Source organism: Lineus longissimus, chromosome 3 (assembly GCF_910592395.1).
Source record: "Lineus longissimus chromosome 3, tnLinLong1.2, whole genome shotgun sequence".
Taxonomy (NCBI): Eukaryota; Metazoa; Nemertea; class Pilidiophora; order Heteronemertea; family Lineidae; genus Lineus; species Lineus longissimus.
In genome coordinates, this window is record NC_088310.1 from 1,541,701 (window position 1) to 1,556,638 (window position 14,938).

The window sequence follows — 14,938 nt, forward strand, 5'->3', positions numbered from 1 at the left end:
CATATATGCATATGAGCAAGCCGCAACTTGTGTTTGGTTGTGGTGGGATCAGGCGTCTGGATGGTTGTGAGGATATCCTACAAGGGCACTGCTGTTCTACATTCATTGCAAAGGCCTCTGATGCTGACATTCTGTACCATGTACCATTGCAGTCTTTATGCTGTCCCTCTGCACCAAGTACCACCATGCTTGATGTGACTGTCTTCAAGAGCACATTGAGACTGCGCGCAGCTCTATCCATTGCAAGGAGTCTTTATGCTGTCCCTCTGCACCAAGTACCACCATGCTTGATGTGACTGTCTTCAAGAGCACATTGAGACTGCAGCTCTATCCATTGCAAGGAGTCCTTATGCAGTCCCTCTGCACCAAGAACCACCGTGCTTGATGTGACTGTCTTCAAGAGCACGTTGAGACTGCAGCTCTATCTATTGCAAGGAGTCTTTATGCTGTCCCTCTGCACCAAGAACCACCATGCTTGAAGTGACTGTCTTCAAGAGCACGTTGAGACTGCAGCTCTATCCATTGCAAGGAGTCTTTATGCTGTCCCTCTGCACCAAGAACCACCGTGCTTGATGTGACTGTCTTCAAGAGCACGTTGAGACTGCAGCTCTATCCATTACAAAGGGTCTCTGTTCTTCTGCACCAAGTTCCATACTTGGACAAAAGTATGATACCCAAGTACATCACGATTGTCGTGACCATCTTTAAGGAGCACATGGGGACTTCAGCTTGATGCCCATTGGAATGGTTCCAGAAGGCAGTGTCATTAAAGTGTTACCTTATCAAGAGGAGGGAAGTGTTCTGATGGCATATGGTCCTCAAATAGTCACGGGAATGTATATGACCAATGCCATGGATTTTGAGGATTATCGTCTTCGACAAGTTTAATAGAAAGTACATCAATGATTCAGCAAAGTAACATCATTTAATCTCTTACTTTATTGTAAAATTTGATTGTACAAAATGACGTTAGAATGACAATGGCAGTGACTACACTATTGAACTGACTGAACCAGTGACCACAAAAAAAGTTCTCAACCAGTTATTTGGAGGGTACGATTGAAGAATGAGTCCAAAATATTCGTGTTAACTGGAAATTGTACCCAAGCACATATCAGTCCAGTACTGTGCATTTCTCAAAGACAATACATGTACATGTACATGTATTCCAACAACAGTTTGTAAGTAAGTTTCTTAATGGTACAAAGCCAATCACTTCATGTATGTATGTATTCACTGCAAGTGTACATGTTCACACCATGCAGTGAGAGTCTTTGTATTTGGACATACAGTTCCATGTCACTGTGAATCAAGCCTTCCAGCTGGACAATCCTAGTCCACAGAGTCGGATTGACTGAGATCACAGAGTCAGTATCCAAGATGTTCTACTATTCCACAGCCTTCCCTGCCATCAAAAAGGAAGAAGTTATTCAATGGGGCATCCTTCTGGGAGACAGCCTGGAAACAGAGAAAACAAATTTGAATTTTGTTGCAAATAGACCAATTGCTCGGGGCCATTTGGTGATACTTCCCGTCTTCTTCACCTCCGAGGTGAATCCAGAACTTTTCAATAATCTAAACTGATCAAATCTTCTTCTCAATACTCATGATTTATCACTGCTCACCTTGATGATTTCTTGTGCCATTAAGCCTCCCACCACAGCACATGCCGCACTCAGTTCTGCTATACTGTAACTTAAGGAAAAAGAAATACCTTTTAGCTTCTGTGGAGTTACTTGATCAACATATCAAATGTGAAATTGTCTCCCAATTTACACATCAATGATCAATTCATATGAAAAAGTGCATGATGATATGATGTTGCTGATTAGGGTGTGAATATTACCAACCCATATTACAGACACATAAACCTTTCTTCCACTCCAATATGCAAGAAGACTAAACCAATATACATGTATATAATTGTGATCAAGGCACTTTCAAGTTGGGATCAGTAGACAAGAAATATCAAGTCACTTGCACAATTTTAAGAAGATTTTAAAGGTCTGCATACTTACTTCACAAACTCTTCACCTAATTTTTCAGGTGCCAAATTCATCTTCTCTAAGACCTCCAGCTGTAGATTAGTCAAAGTTGTCTTATCTTCTGTAGCTGTCTTCGCTGCAGGCCACCTCTTCTCCTTCTCTCGGAAGCGCAGGAACACTGAAATAGTAACCAGTAGCAACATGTCTTTATCTTCATCTGATTTGTTAAGGTGACAGGAGATTGCAGAATTCATCAACTGAAGATTACTATGCCATTCAGAAGACAACCTGAAGAAGCACTTTTAGAAATCCATTTTGAATTAGTAGAAATATTACATGACTAATCTGGGCCGACCCCAGTCACCAAATCTGTCTGTTTTTCAAAATAACCTTTTTTTACTAGGTGGGGTGTTTTTCTAATAACTTTTTGTCTCTCTACATTATATGTACAAGGCTTAGTCAAAGTGAACTAAAAAGACTTTGTGATTCAGATTGTTTACCTTGTGTCATAGGATAAACATGAGAAAGCCGTTTGAGAATTTTCTTATTGGTGTCCTTCTCCCAGTCAACATTCAGGGCTTGCTCCAGTCTCGTGAAGGCCATAGTCTGGAAAAACCAATCATTGGAAAATGACATTAGGTTTGGATTGGAGCAGTTGAAACCTGCCCAGACATGAGGATTGCGATGCTACTAATCTTGATGATTATCAAATGATATCTGGTTAGAGACTCTCACAAGTCTCAATAACCAAATGAATGGGCACAAGCTGCTCATGGGGACGTCTCATATATCTCACAGAACATAGCTTTCCATGCTATAGAGAAATATATTGTTGAATAGAAGACAACCTGGTGCCCTGTGCATATAAGTCACACGAAGACCACCAATTTGACCCAGTAGCTCCTTCCTGTAGTCCCCCTTTAATAAGTGAGACACCTACTTTTTTAACTGTTTGTGTTTCATTCTCAGCCTTCTTCTTCTTCTCACTTGGTTCACCATCTTCATTTCCTTCTTCAGGCTTCTTCTTCACAACAACCTCTCTGGAAAAAAGTGCAATAAGATGTTAAGTTACAGCAGTTTGGGTCCTACCAACATCACAATCAACATATAATGATAAAAGACCAAGAGTTTATACTGTTTAGAGCCAATGATGTCCTTGTGATTTTGTGTAAGAGGAAACCGGGTCAACAGAGGGTAACATCACTGTGTGTTCAAATTCAATTGGTCGCAGTGCTCAGGCCAGCCTCTGCCCCAGGCTTGTGTGGATATTTAAGTTCTCTGACCAGTTATTATGTTCTGGTCATCCAACTGACTAGTACATTATCAGAAAGTGTCAAATATCAACTTACTCAGCATACTCATGTTGATCATTGAGATCTGTGAAGGCAAATCCATAAAATCCAAACACTTGTCCAGCAAAGAACAAGATATTACTCCTATGGGTGATCCTGTTTAGTCTCAGCAGTGTCTCCTCGGAACAACAGGTCGCACAGATGACGTGGAATTGTTCAAAGTACTCATCAGCTTTAGCATCGACACTCTCTGTATATGCTGAAACCTTCACCATAGGGTTCAACTTCTGAACATTTTCTAAAGAACTTGTAGCCCTCTGAAAGTAAATTTATATCATGATATGACAACCACTAGGTTTTGGAACTTATCATCATCATCATCATCATCGAATAAGGTTGAAGGCAATGACAAAGCTGATCGAACCACTATTCTGTCAATTTGTTCATATGGATATCCATAATGACCAAGCTGATCGAACCACTATTCTGTCAATATGTTCATATGGATATCCATACCAAATTTCTAATATGAAAATCCATTCCATTTCAGACTGAGGATGTCAACATACATTTTTTCCAACATCTTCTCTTGACACAAGGAATGTTGAGCCTGCATCTTCTTCTGTTACCTATAAAACAAGTGGAAAACTAAATATTAATTATCAACAGCAATATTTAAGTATTCAGTCATTCTTCATCCACAGTACTTTCACACTAAATCATTTCTCAGATTAAGAATAAAAGAATGATTTGTTCTTCCTCATCTCCACAATGCAGAGTGGCAGAGTGACTGTAAATGGCTGCTCAAGTTTCCAGGGCTATGATTCCTTTCATCACAAGATGCTTGACACAATCTCTCAGTACCGGTAGGTAGTTAACCATCACCAGTCGACCACTTGGTAACCAATGGCAAGGCTTTTTCTTTGATCTTGAAGATTGCACGACTACCCATTGACTTATCTGATCCAACAATTGATTGATACAATGATTGCCATATTCTTACCTCATTGTCATCAAGTAAAGTGAGGGATTTGATTCCGGACAAGGCAATGTTCTTTGCAACCTCAGCCCCAAGTCCACTCATACCAATGAGTAGCACATTTGCTGCATGCAACCTGAAATAAGAAGGAAAAGTAGTAAACATTTCAGAGATTCAGATAATACTCGTACTGCAGTGCCAGTGGCCAGTGGTCTGGTCTGTAGTGTAGTATTTTTAGTTGTAATGTAGAATAGAAACACTTTTAAAGAGCAAGTTCAAAGACAAAGGCTATAGGTAGGTCTAGGACAGTGTATTTCATTAGCAATTTATCACCTGAAGCAGAAGGGAAATTAGTTTAAAACACATAATGCTTGAAATACGAAAAGAAATTATGTCACATTTGGCGCCCCAAACATGCAGGCAATGGCTAGAATAGCGAATAGATGAGGATAGAAAATGACAATGACCTTTTCTGGGCATCTAAACCCCACAATCTAATCTGGCGGTCATAAAGAGCGGCTTCATCTTCCGTGATGTTCTCTATTTCACGTTCCTCTACCATTCTTGACTGAATAAGTGCCTCGATTCTAAATATTTTTGAGGAAAAACTAGTTCAAAATAGTTTGGAAATTGCAGGATGCACAAAACTGCCATCTACGAACGATTCGGAAAACTAACATTCTTGCTCAAAGTTAAGAAAACTTGACGTACATTTTTCCACGAATAATTATTTTCGCTGCGTGAGACTTTATTTTGAGCCATGCTTGACTTCCGGTAAAACAAAATGGTTTTGTTAGAAAGTGATGCTGTAAGTTTCCCTTTAATACCTGCCATTGGTTCACTTTTTTGCTTTCAGATTTCTCACACATATGCTTCTTGTTACCCTGATTCAGTAGAATAGGACAGTGTTGACTTTTTCAATTTCTATTTCAGTTTTTGAGTGAGCTAACGAGGCTCTTCCAAAAACAGAAAAATCTGCCAGCTGGATGCGGATCCATCAGTATGACCATGAAGAGATGTAGGTATTCTGTTATAATTATTGGCCTTTTACAGACTGAGCAGCATCAAGCATGACATTGTAAGCACCACATTATAGTCACGACTGCGATGAAGACAGGTAGCTACGATGGCTGGGCCCGGGATCGACGGGATTGGTTTGTCATTGTTTGTGACCTGGCTCAGTGGAGTATGCCTAGCTGCTGGCTGGTGGAGTGGTGCCACTGGTGGGGCCGGGACACAACTCACCAGCATGCCAGGGCTAAACTTTAGAATCCCCGATCGGAAATGACGTAGTTTGATCGCATTCAACTATAAATCCATTGAACAGTGGTGCTTAGTTAGTCAACCGATGACCTTTTTTTGGGGTGTGATCGGGGATTGTAAACTCGTTCCCATGCCAGCAACTAGGGGGCCTAACATTGATGATAATGATGCGGCTTCTCGCGAATGCAACTTTCCTCAAAATTCACTTGTTTTGACGTCAGAACATCAGTATTATCAGGTCCCAATTCGTCTCCCGCTACGGATTTTATCAGGATCTTCTTTCGTTTCAGATGATGGGCGAACCAAACCAAAGCCAAGGGCATCCAAATCACAGCACCATCATGAACCTGTTGAGTACAAATGTTTGATTAGAGCATCCTTAGGAAACAAGAAACTATCAACAGTTGTAAGTATTGGTCTGGTTCTTTATTTGGCCAGTTTCAGGTGTTGCTGTTGCCCTAGTCCTATCCATCCTTAGGAAATCAGGGCAAGTTCTACCTCCGGCAAAGCTTGGCTATTCCATTGTATTCTGGATGATACAGATTAGTGTGAATTATCAAAACTTTGCCGTGTATTGTGTAAACTTATTCAGTACAGATACCTTTGAACTAAGACAAGGTCATACAAATACTTTTTACTTGTGATGAGCTGTTGCCTTGTTTTGCAGGAAATGTCGCTTCCAGTGAACAGAATTAGTATTACCATTTTTGTATTCTACTTTTCAGGTTGGACAAAAAGATGTAAACAAATTTCAAATGGTGAGTTGAGCACGTCACGTGTTCAGACTACAGGGGGCATAATGAGACAGTCCATATTTGCCAGTAAAGTAGTGAAGAATTCTTTGCTCAATCAGATCCAACATTCTTCCTACTGGTGGTGATTTTGATCTTAGAGTGGGGAGGGGGGTTGGGTGGGATTGTCAGCCCGATTGAAAAGGAAATCAGAAGAGATATTTAGTCTCACAGGTCATTATTACAAGAGTATCATCATGTGATGTTGTTAAATCTGTAAGGGTAATCTAGTCTTCATGAAGAGCATGATATTGAAGGAATTCAAACAGCTGTGTTTGCTCTTTTTCAGGCATATGCCAATTTACTCAAAGGCAATATAGATGGACTGAAAAAGAAGGAAAAGAAATCTGCCAAAGGAAAAGTAAAGACAGCCAAGGCAACTTAGAGACAATGTGGACTCGTGTGGAAAGTGTTTGTTTCTATTCCAAACAGTGAAGTCTTTTCACACCAATATTTCCTGATATGAAACAATTGTGAGATGTTGTCGTTACCTTTTCTATTTTATTTTCATTTTGATACCACTGATTTCATGGCACAAAGGAGATCATTGGTGAAAAGGCTTCATTGTTATTCTGAGCATGTGGCATGTAGATTGTCTCTTCAAGTTGTGACTACGAATTGCATGGAGCCTGTGTTTGGCTATTTGTGTGTTTGTGTCATGATGTATATAGTATCATAGCCTATCATCCAAATAAAACCCATTAACTTAAATTCTAGATTTAAGAATATTACTTATTACCAAGCATGCCATCCAAGTTATTGCCAAATTGAGGACCCTTAGTATTGAGTTGTTCTTCTTGATGAAATGACTGTGCTGGAGGTTCCACTATTTCCATCCAGTAAATAGTCTACAGAGGAAGGTTTGCATTGCAGGAAAAGTATCCTTTAGCCTTTGGCCAAGATTGGCATCAGGTCGCTTTGTAATGGATTTGAGCTGCAATCTCAATGCCCTTTGAGGATGGATGCAACAAGCATGGCATACTTGGATCAGAGTATGGTACTTGGTACCGGAAGACCACATCAGGTCACTTTGTTATGAATAGATCTGGTGGCTGTCTCAGTCTTCAGGTGCTCTTGAAGACGGTCACATCAGGCATAAAGAGGGACACATCAAGCATGGTATACTGGAGTCCAAGCTAAGTGCAGTTCTTGGGGCCAAATACAGAACTTGGTAGAGAAGGAAAGCATCAGATAATGCCTGAAGTACTATTTGAAATACATGACAATACAATGGTCTTGCAAACTCTGAACTGACCTGACCACAATCATCTGTAGAGACTGGTGTTATTCAAGGTCCCACCACAGGTACTACCTCGAGTATCACTTGGAGTGCCCAGCAATGAAACTGGTCTTGCAAACTCTAGACTGACCTGACCACCATCATCTGTAGAGACTGGTGTTATTCAAGGTCCAACCAAGGTACTACCTTGAGTATTACTTTGGAGTGCCCGGCAATGAATCGGGTCTTGCTCATTCTGAACTGACAAAAATGAGGCTGGCAACATCCCCATCGTGAGCATGGTGAAATGAACTTAGCCACTATGTTATCACATAGGCAAACATCTGATGTTGAGAATTCCAAGGGTTCCAGAATTGGCAGAATGTGGGAACTGGACAGATGAACACAAACCAGTCAATTTAATATAAAATACTTTGAATATTTTATTTAAAACATTTGCTATGAACAGGACACAGTTGCTAACATTGCAAACACTGATACACATGACTGCATGTACATTGTTTTCTACGGATTATTTACTGTAAAGTAAGTCTGTTCCACCAAGCAAATTAATACATGACTCACCGCACAGAACATCAAGGAGAATCATCAGCATTCAGCTTTTGACAGTCTTGATGAACTCCTTTCAACCTATTGTGGGACTCCACGAGAACTATTCTGGTCAAGGATAATGAAATGAACTTATGGGACTTAAGTACTAGTAACAGTAGATGAGGTTTATGGGACTATTCACTAGTGGCGGTAGATAATGTTATTTTAACAGCAAGGGGTATGAAGGCAAAGCTTAATCACCTTGAGTGAATCGTGGCATTTTCAAATGATTTTGAAAGGAGTTCCTCAGATGATCGAATGCACTGACTTTAACTTCTCGACCTTCATCGACTAAAGACACAAGGACATTAATCTTAATGGCTGATTGCTGAGTAGCGCTAGCTGGTGTTTAGATAGCCACATCTACACCACGTCACCCCGGAAAATATTTGAGAGCAGTAATCCGTGAGAATGTGCGAAACAAAGTCTTCAAGATTTACGAGTCATAAGCTATGACTAAATGTAAAGATTTTAGGAGTTTATCTGTCATGCCAGAGTGGAAATTGACCAGTAGTGTTTGCTAGTTGTTAAATGAGGAATGTTCAAAACTGCTCCTGAACATTTTCCTTTTGGGAGTTTCTACTGCACCACAACATCATACATTACACCCAAGAGGTCAAGGTCACAGAACTAGAAGTAACCACGGATACAGTTTTTGACATCACCACAACATCTATGTTGTGTATAATGGGGTAAAAAGCAGGCAAGGTATACCTGTTCAAAATTAGACGGTTACTCAACAAATTCTCAGACCTCCAAGATACAAAAGTCTGGACTGGTGTCTGAAAATCAATCAACAGAAAATATCTGCATTACGATTCCAAAATAGTGCTGCCATTTTGTTTTGTAAATTACTACCTCGCCTAAGCCTCATCCTAGAAGTTTAAAACACCATTCAAACACCTGGGAGTGAGGTTAGGTTTCACCGTTGTATTTTTTGCATAACTTTGGTATTAACCGGGACAATTATGAATATTTGGACGATATTTGGGCACAGGATATTTTGCACGCCGCTCGTTTATAACATGACTGATGAAGTTGTAGAAAGAGAGAACTACAATGGATGAGAATTATTAGTACACTCAGTACCGTGACAATTTATTAGAGACACTTCAACTTATTGGAGAAGGAGAAAAGACAAATTAGCAAAGAAGTCCATAATTTCCAAGTTTAAAAGGTTATCAAGCAGCTTCCCTTGCACTGGAGTTATGAAGTCAAAGGATTCTTCTACATGTACTTGCAAATTTCCAAAATTTGGCTCCTTTAAAATTCGGTGCATGACAAAAAATAAAGTTGAGAAGGAAAAGAGAATCGACCACCGCATATACGAAATCATTCATGATAGTATAGTGATCGCTTGATATTTTTCGATGTATAACATGATAAGTGGTATTTTCAACCTAAAGCATTTTCTATTCAATGGCATAGGACTGAATTCCTAAAGAATAGTTTCCAGTTGAAAGTGTCCCGCTCAAAATACACTTGATGAAATATGAGAAACACCTATGGTACAACACAGTACAGTCAACTACTCCGCAAACTTACAATACAAGTGACAGCACGACGTACACGCATCAATGCCAATGGATATGTTGATGTTGAAAATGCATTATTACTTCAATGTTTGCTGCCTCATCGAAATAAAAAAGAATCACGATCACGTTAGAGTTAACTGGTATTGGTTACACACGAATAGTATTTGAACATGTTGAAGATATTCAGTAGTTTGCCACGACATCCATCGTACATGTACATGACAATAGCACATTTTAATAAACACCAATATCTCCTAACCTTCAAGCAACTGTCAATGGTAGTCTTGTACACCACCACCACCACCTTCGCAGAGTCTTTAGGCAAGGGATGATAATTTGCTGATCATTTATTTTGGTGATCAGTAATTGCCGTGGCTTTATTACAAGATATTGAAGTCTTATCTTGGTCAGGCTCGTAAGGAGGACAGGTTCAAGACACACTATTGACAGTTGCATCTGTTGAATGCTTCATGACATTTTTCAGGCAGTGTTAACAATACACTCAGACATTACTAAATGAACACCCATCTCATCAGAAAATGTAATAATGGTTCACTCTGGACCACTAGACTCATGAAAATTTATGAAACAGCAAGAGGTTCTCGGTAGAGCCGAGAGTAAAGTGATCTACCCTGCTGACAAAAGTTTACACAATTGGGGCAAAATATGATATGAGGTCTTGACCTAGGTTGAAAACCAAGATATAGGTTTTGCTGCAAGATCGCGGAAGAGAAAAGAGGAACTTTTGACACATGCAATAATCATCGGAGGTTGCAGCAACAGAACTCTCACTTGTCTGGCTTTGTTATCAGTTGCCCACCTATCAGGTAATAAACTTGCCATCAAGAAAAATAACAGTTACTCAAAGTAAATAGTTCGTAAAATACTCAACTTTCTGTTGAAACGAATTAATCAGATAGCTGCTGTAGCTAAAAATTATTCAAATAATGCAAAAATAATGATTGGCCAATTTATACCATATACTTCTGGTTATCATTTTACAAGGCAAATTAAAATCAAAGAAAATCAAATAATTCAAACGGCAATCACGGAATAGTTGATATATGTAAAGTCGATATGCTGAAGTTCCGATAGAAAAGACAAGTTTTCAAACAAATCATATCAAGTTTTGTAACCATGAACTTTAAAAAGTTGGCATTATGGTACAAGGCTGTAGTATTTCTTATGGCAGTAGTACAAAATCAGTCAGGAACCATAGGAATTTACCAATCTTCAGAAATTATTCTGAGAAAATTACACAATATTGTGAAGTTTGGAATTACCAAGAGTTACAAACTCTATCACCCTTGGTTTCAGATTTATCAGCTCTACTTCAAAAAGTTTCACGAACTTCTGAAACGTGTACAGCTTAAAAACACTCCTCAAATAACTGTGCCCCTGTGTAATTAGAGCAATTCTAATGCTATCGACAAATGTATCATATTCACCATAGTCAAATGCAACAGCAGCCACTAAAATAAATAACACCTACAAAATATAGATACAGATTTTCTCATGAAAAATTAAGTTAAGCAGATCAGTTTTTATGCTCAGTAATAACTTTAACTAAACTAAGGTGTGTCCTGGTCTGACCCACCAACAAACACCTAACTGGCTGCGGTCAACCCACATTCACAACTGTTTTAAAATTTTACCCACAAATTACTCTACGGGCGGGGGGCAGAACATCAACCCCCCCAATCTTGTCTGGTTCAAATGTTCAAATGAACATTATTGCCAACTGTTCATATACCTGTACACCATAAACCTGGATATTTTTACTATTGTGACTCCTCATGGGCCTTGCTGTATGGAAACACAGCAGAACCTCTCTACCGAGGACACCCTTAAGACTAACAAATGCTGTCCTCATATTCGAGAGGTGTCTTTAAGACCTAAGGCTGTGTACTTAATCACGAGGGTGTACTTCCTAGATATAGAGAGACATTTGCTAAGTGAGGTTCAACTGTACTACATGCAACTCATGCAATGGAACAGACCTCAAAACTGCAAAATGATGTTTTATTTGAGGAAATTTCACAATTCTGCCAAGACGTGGAAATATCCAGGTTTATGATTTATTGCCTAAACAATACTAAATAGCAAGTCCCAGTCTGAGACCAGTAGCGTTTGGTCCCATGATTCAATCAAAGAAAATATCCTTTCAAAATCTAACTATTATAGCAGAAAATCCAGAGGCATACACGTACCCATGGTAACAGATCTCAAACAAAGATCAACAACAGTCGGGCAAGATAGCGCCATCTACTGTCCAACATTCAAACCACACTTGCAAAGCGTGCATGCGCCACGAAGGAATAAGCCGCATATAGCCATGCACACAGACACATCAGCAAACATTAGGCCTAGCAGGTTCAAGTTTCTCACAGAGTCAATAGAAAATGAAAAGAAAAGAGCAAACATCAGTAGCACATGTTAAAACAGCATCAAAGGCAGTTCTCCCAAAAAACTAAAACTTTCAATTTATTTGAGTTGATTTATCTCAAAATTTGTCCATGATTTGACTTTAATTCTCAAAAAAAAGGTTTTTTAATTTCATGGATTTATCTAGCATACAAACAATGACAACTATTTTATAAAATATTTGATATATAAGAAGTATTCTTCACAAATATATAGGAAAAATATGGCAAAAAATGAACAATGATAAAATGGTATTTTCTTTGATTTCTTAAATTCAGAGCGCCGACACTTACCCAAGTGGAATTAGAAATTTGATTCAAAATACTGAAGTTGATTATAGTAACAACCATTTTTATACTCAAAGGCCTACACTGTACCAAAATACCACGATAACATGGGTTGCTCGATTTACTTAGGTTTGACCTAAATCAGTTAGATTAGTGATTAACATAACCTGGGATTTAGAATATAGGGCAAGGCGTTATTTATTTTAGAAATGATCTATTCAGGGAAAGATGCTAGACACACACAATCACACACTCCCAACACTTCTAGAACTACATGGTGTCAACCCTGAAGTGCAAAAACCAATTCATGGAAAGACTCGACCAAATCTGTAATGACTAGCATTGGCGAGGTTTGCCACAAAAATGGAACCACCCAATCGTGAGCAGACGTCAAGGTGAGGCGTTGCACATCAGGGAACACGAACACTTACATTCTATACAAAATCAAGATGACATCCTTCTCGCGCATCATCTGCATGATATAGAGAGAAAAAAGACCCTTTCTCTTACATCGTAAATATGAAAATTCTGCCTCTGAATTAAATAAATCAAATATACATGTAGGATAATAGAATATGTACATATGTACATGTACATTCGTTGTTTGCGATGACTAAGACTGTCTCACTTCTAGAACGATGACTGTACCTCTTACCATATCTCTCACTACCTTTCCATTTCACAAGCCTTCTTACTTGTTTCCAGCAGACACCCATCGTTTTACTGATTCAATCGCTACCATCAGGTCTAAAACATCAAACGACCATCAGCACTGATACAAAAGAGAATACATGATGTACCCCAGGCGACTTGAAAATAATGCTGGCTTCACCGTCAATTACCTAAAACGCTGTTTCCAGGTGAACAGGAGCCGTGGTGGTGTAGTGGCTCAAATCTCTCACCAGTGGTCACAAGCTTCCTGGTTCATTCCCCACTGTCGCTGTATGAATCTGGGAAGGTGTCTGTGCCTCACATGCCTTACTCCACCAGGGGGTATAAACTGGTGCCGGTCAGAAATGCTCTCGTTGTAGCACACTGTTGGTAGTACGGCAAGACCAGCATCACATTCGAGATTGTATAACGGAAGACCAGTCCCCTAATTAAACTTTAATACTACGTGATCATGGATTATAAAATACAATATAAAAGTAAAAATGTCTTCCCAAAAATCTAAGTCATATCACGAAGATGTCAGCCAGCTAACCTTGTACCCTGTGAATACATTTTTCTGACCTAGATTGAACATTATGAACATTGAAGGGGACAAGGTTAGCATGAACGAACATAGTCAGGAATTCATCTGGGTTTTATTGTCGAGCGTATGCAAAATTATGGAAACTTAGACAACAAAATGTCAAGTTTGATTCAATTGTGAAACCTAAACGAACAAAAGTAGGCCATCAAGGTCCAGGACCAGGAAAGTAAGCATTTGAAAGAGATGCTTTACTCAAGATGTTACACCACATTTCAATGACATTCTGTTGTTTATACAGCATAGTCGATAATGCAAGTTGGCTGGTAACTCTATAATGATAGCATGTATATCGGCAGCAATCCCTTCGGCGCCCAACTTTTGATAAAGCACATCTGAGAGACAGTCTACACGAGATGATGTCGTCTCTGATACACACAACATAGAAACAAGCAGACAATTGCACATTCCCTCATCTTAGTCCATCTATGATGATGTGACCTTGACCTCTGCAGAAGGTCAAAGCAAGGTCAAAGTCCTTCTCCAATCTGTTCCGAATCCTTATATCGAACACTGAAGTACTCTATCACTAGAGGTGAGATACAGTCTGCTCTCATTCTCTTCGTTGTCATGGTTTCACATTCCAAACGGAACCACACTGCCTCGGCTTAGACTGACAGGGCAGGGCCCGTATAGAGCTCGATGAACCTGTATGATCACGGGGCAGTTCTAGCCATGAAAATGAACAAAGTTACACACAATGACATACGAAGGCTACACCCCTAAATCACGGTCTCTGTCCATTAAAGTTCTTGAGATTTCAAGGTTGCACTCCTTCTTCTTTGTCACTTTCATAGGAGTATTTTGTTTTGAGTCATTGTAATCATTATTGTCATTTTCTTTATGAAGTATGATCCGCCGTTGCGGACTTTTTTCATACTTTTCTAAGTCTATCTCGATCATTTCTGTCGAAGCCTGTTTCCCTGTCCCTCCACCTTTGTCGGTTTCAAACAATGGATTTCGATATCGGCGTAAATTTTCCTCATTTTCGTTATTCGATTTTTGTTCTTGTGCGACTATCTCACAGCGGCGTAACTGCTTTTGACGCCTATTATGCCAGCACACTAAGAATCCTATTGCGATGAGTCCAAGGAGTCCCATCAGGGAACAGATTAGGGGAATGAGATAACCAGATGCTGCAATAAGAAAGAAAGGGTAAGTCTCATCCAAGAATCATCAGATTCACTACCTTTTTCACTAAGTAAAACCAGATGCAGTTCCCAAGCTGTGCATATTCGTCACCATTGACGCCAAGGGCCAAAGTGACTTCAATACAGAGATGTTCTATTGACTAGAATA

At 39.4% G+C, this 14,938-nt stretch overlaps 3 protein-coding genes across 3 annotated transcripts in view; 1 reads left to right on the plus strand and 2 right to left on the minus strand.

The window, feature by feature from the left end:
• Positions 1–916: 916 nt before the first annotated feature.
• On the minus strand, positions 917–5,025 carry LOC135485275 (SUMO-activating enzyme subunit 1-like). The gene is made up of 9 exons (XM_064767130.1): positions 4,724–5,025; positions 4,281–4,392; positions 3,847–3,906; positions 3,335–3,594; positions 2,926–3,025; positions 2,486–2,591; positions 2,019–2,163; positions 1,626–1,695; positions 917–1,458 (listed from the first exon to the last, which is right to left on the minus strand). The coding sequence occupies exons 1-9, from the start codon at positions 4,816–4,818 to the stop codon at positions 1,369–1,371; spliced, it is 1,038 nt and encodes a 345-aa protein (XP_064623200.1). The 5' UTR covers positions 4,819–5,025; the 3' UTR covers positions 917–1,368.
• LOC135485276 (signal recognition particle 14 kDa protein-like) lies at positions 5,014–7,021 on the plus strand. Its single transcript, XM_064767131.1, has 5 exons — positions 5,014–5,064; positions 5,190–5,274; positions 5,810–5,925; positions 6,245–6,277; positions 6,600–7,021. Exons 1-5 carry the CDS (start codon positions 5,041–5,043, stop codon positions 6,693–6,695), a joined length of 354 nt encoding a protein of 117 aa, XP_064623201.1. The 5' UTR covers positions 5,014–5,040; the 3' UTR covers positions 6,696–7,021.
• A 971-nt stretch (positions 7,022–7,992) lies between these two features.
• The window catches only part of LOC135485277 (protein jagged-1b-like), a 52,578-nt gene continuing 45,632 nt past the window's right edge, over positions 7,993–14,938 (minus strand). Inside the window, exon 19 of the mRNA XM_064767132.1 lies at positions 7,993–14,775. Within this exon, the coding sequence (XP_064623202.1) occupies positions 14,354–14,775 (422 nt within the window). The 3' untranslated portion in view covers positions 7,993–14,353. The remainder of the gene's footprint in view (positions 14,776–14,938) is intronic.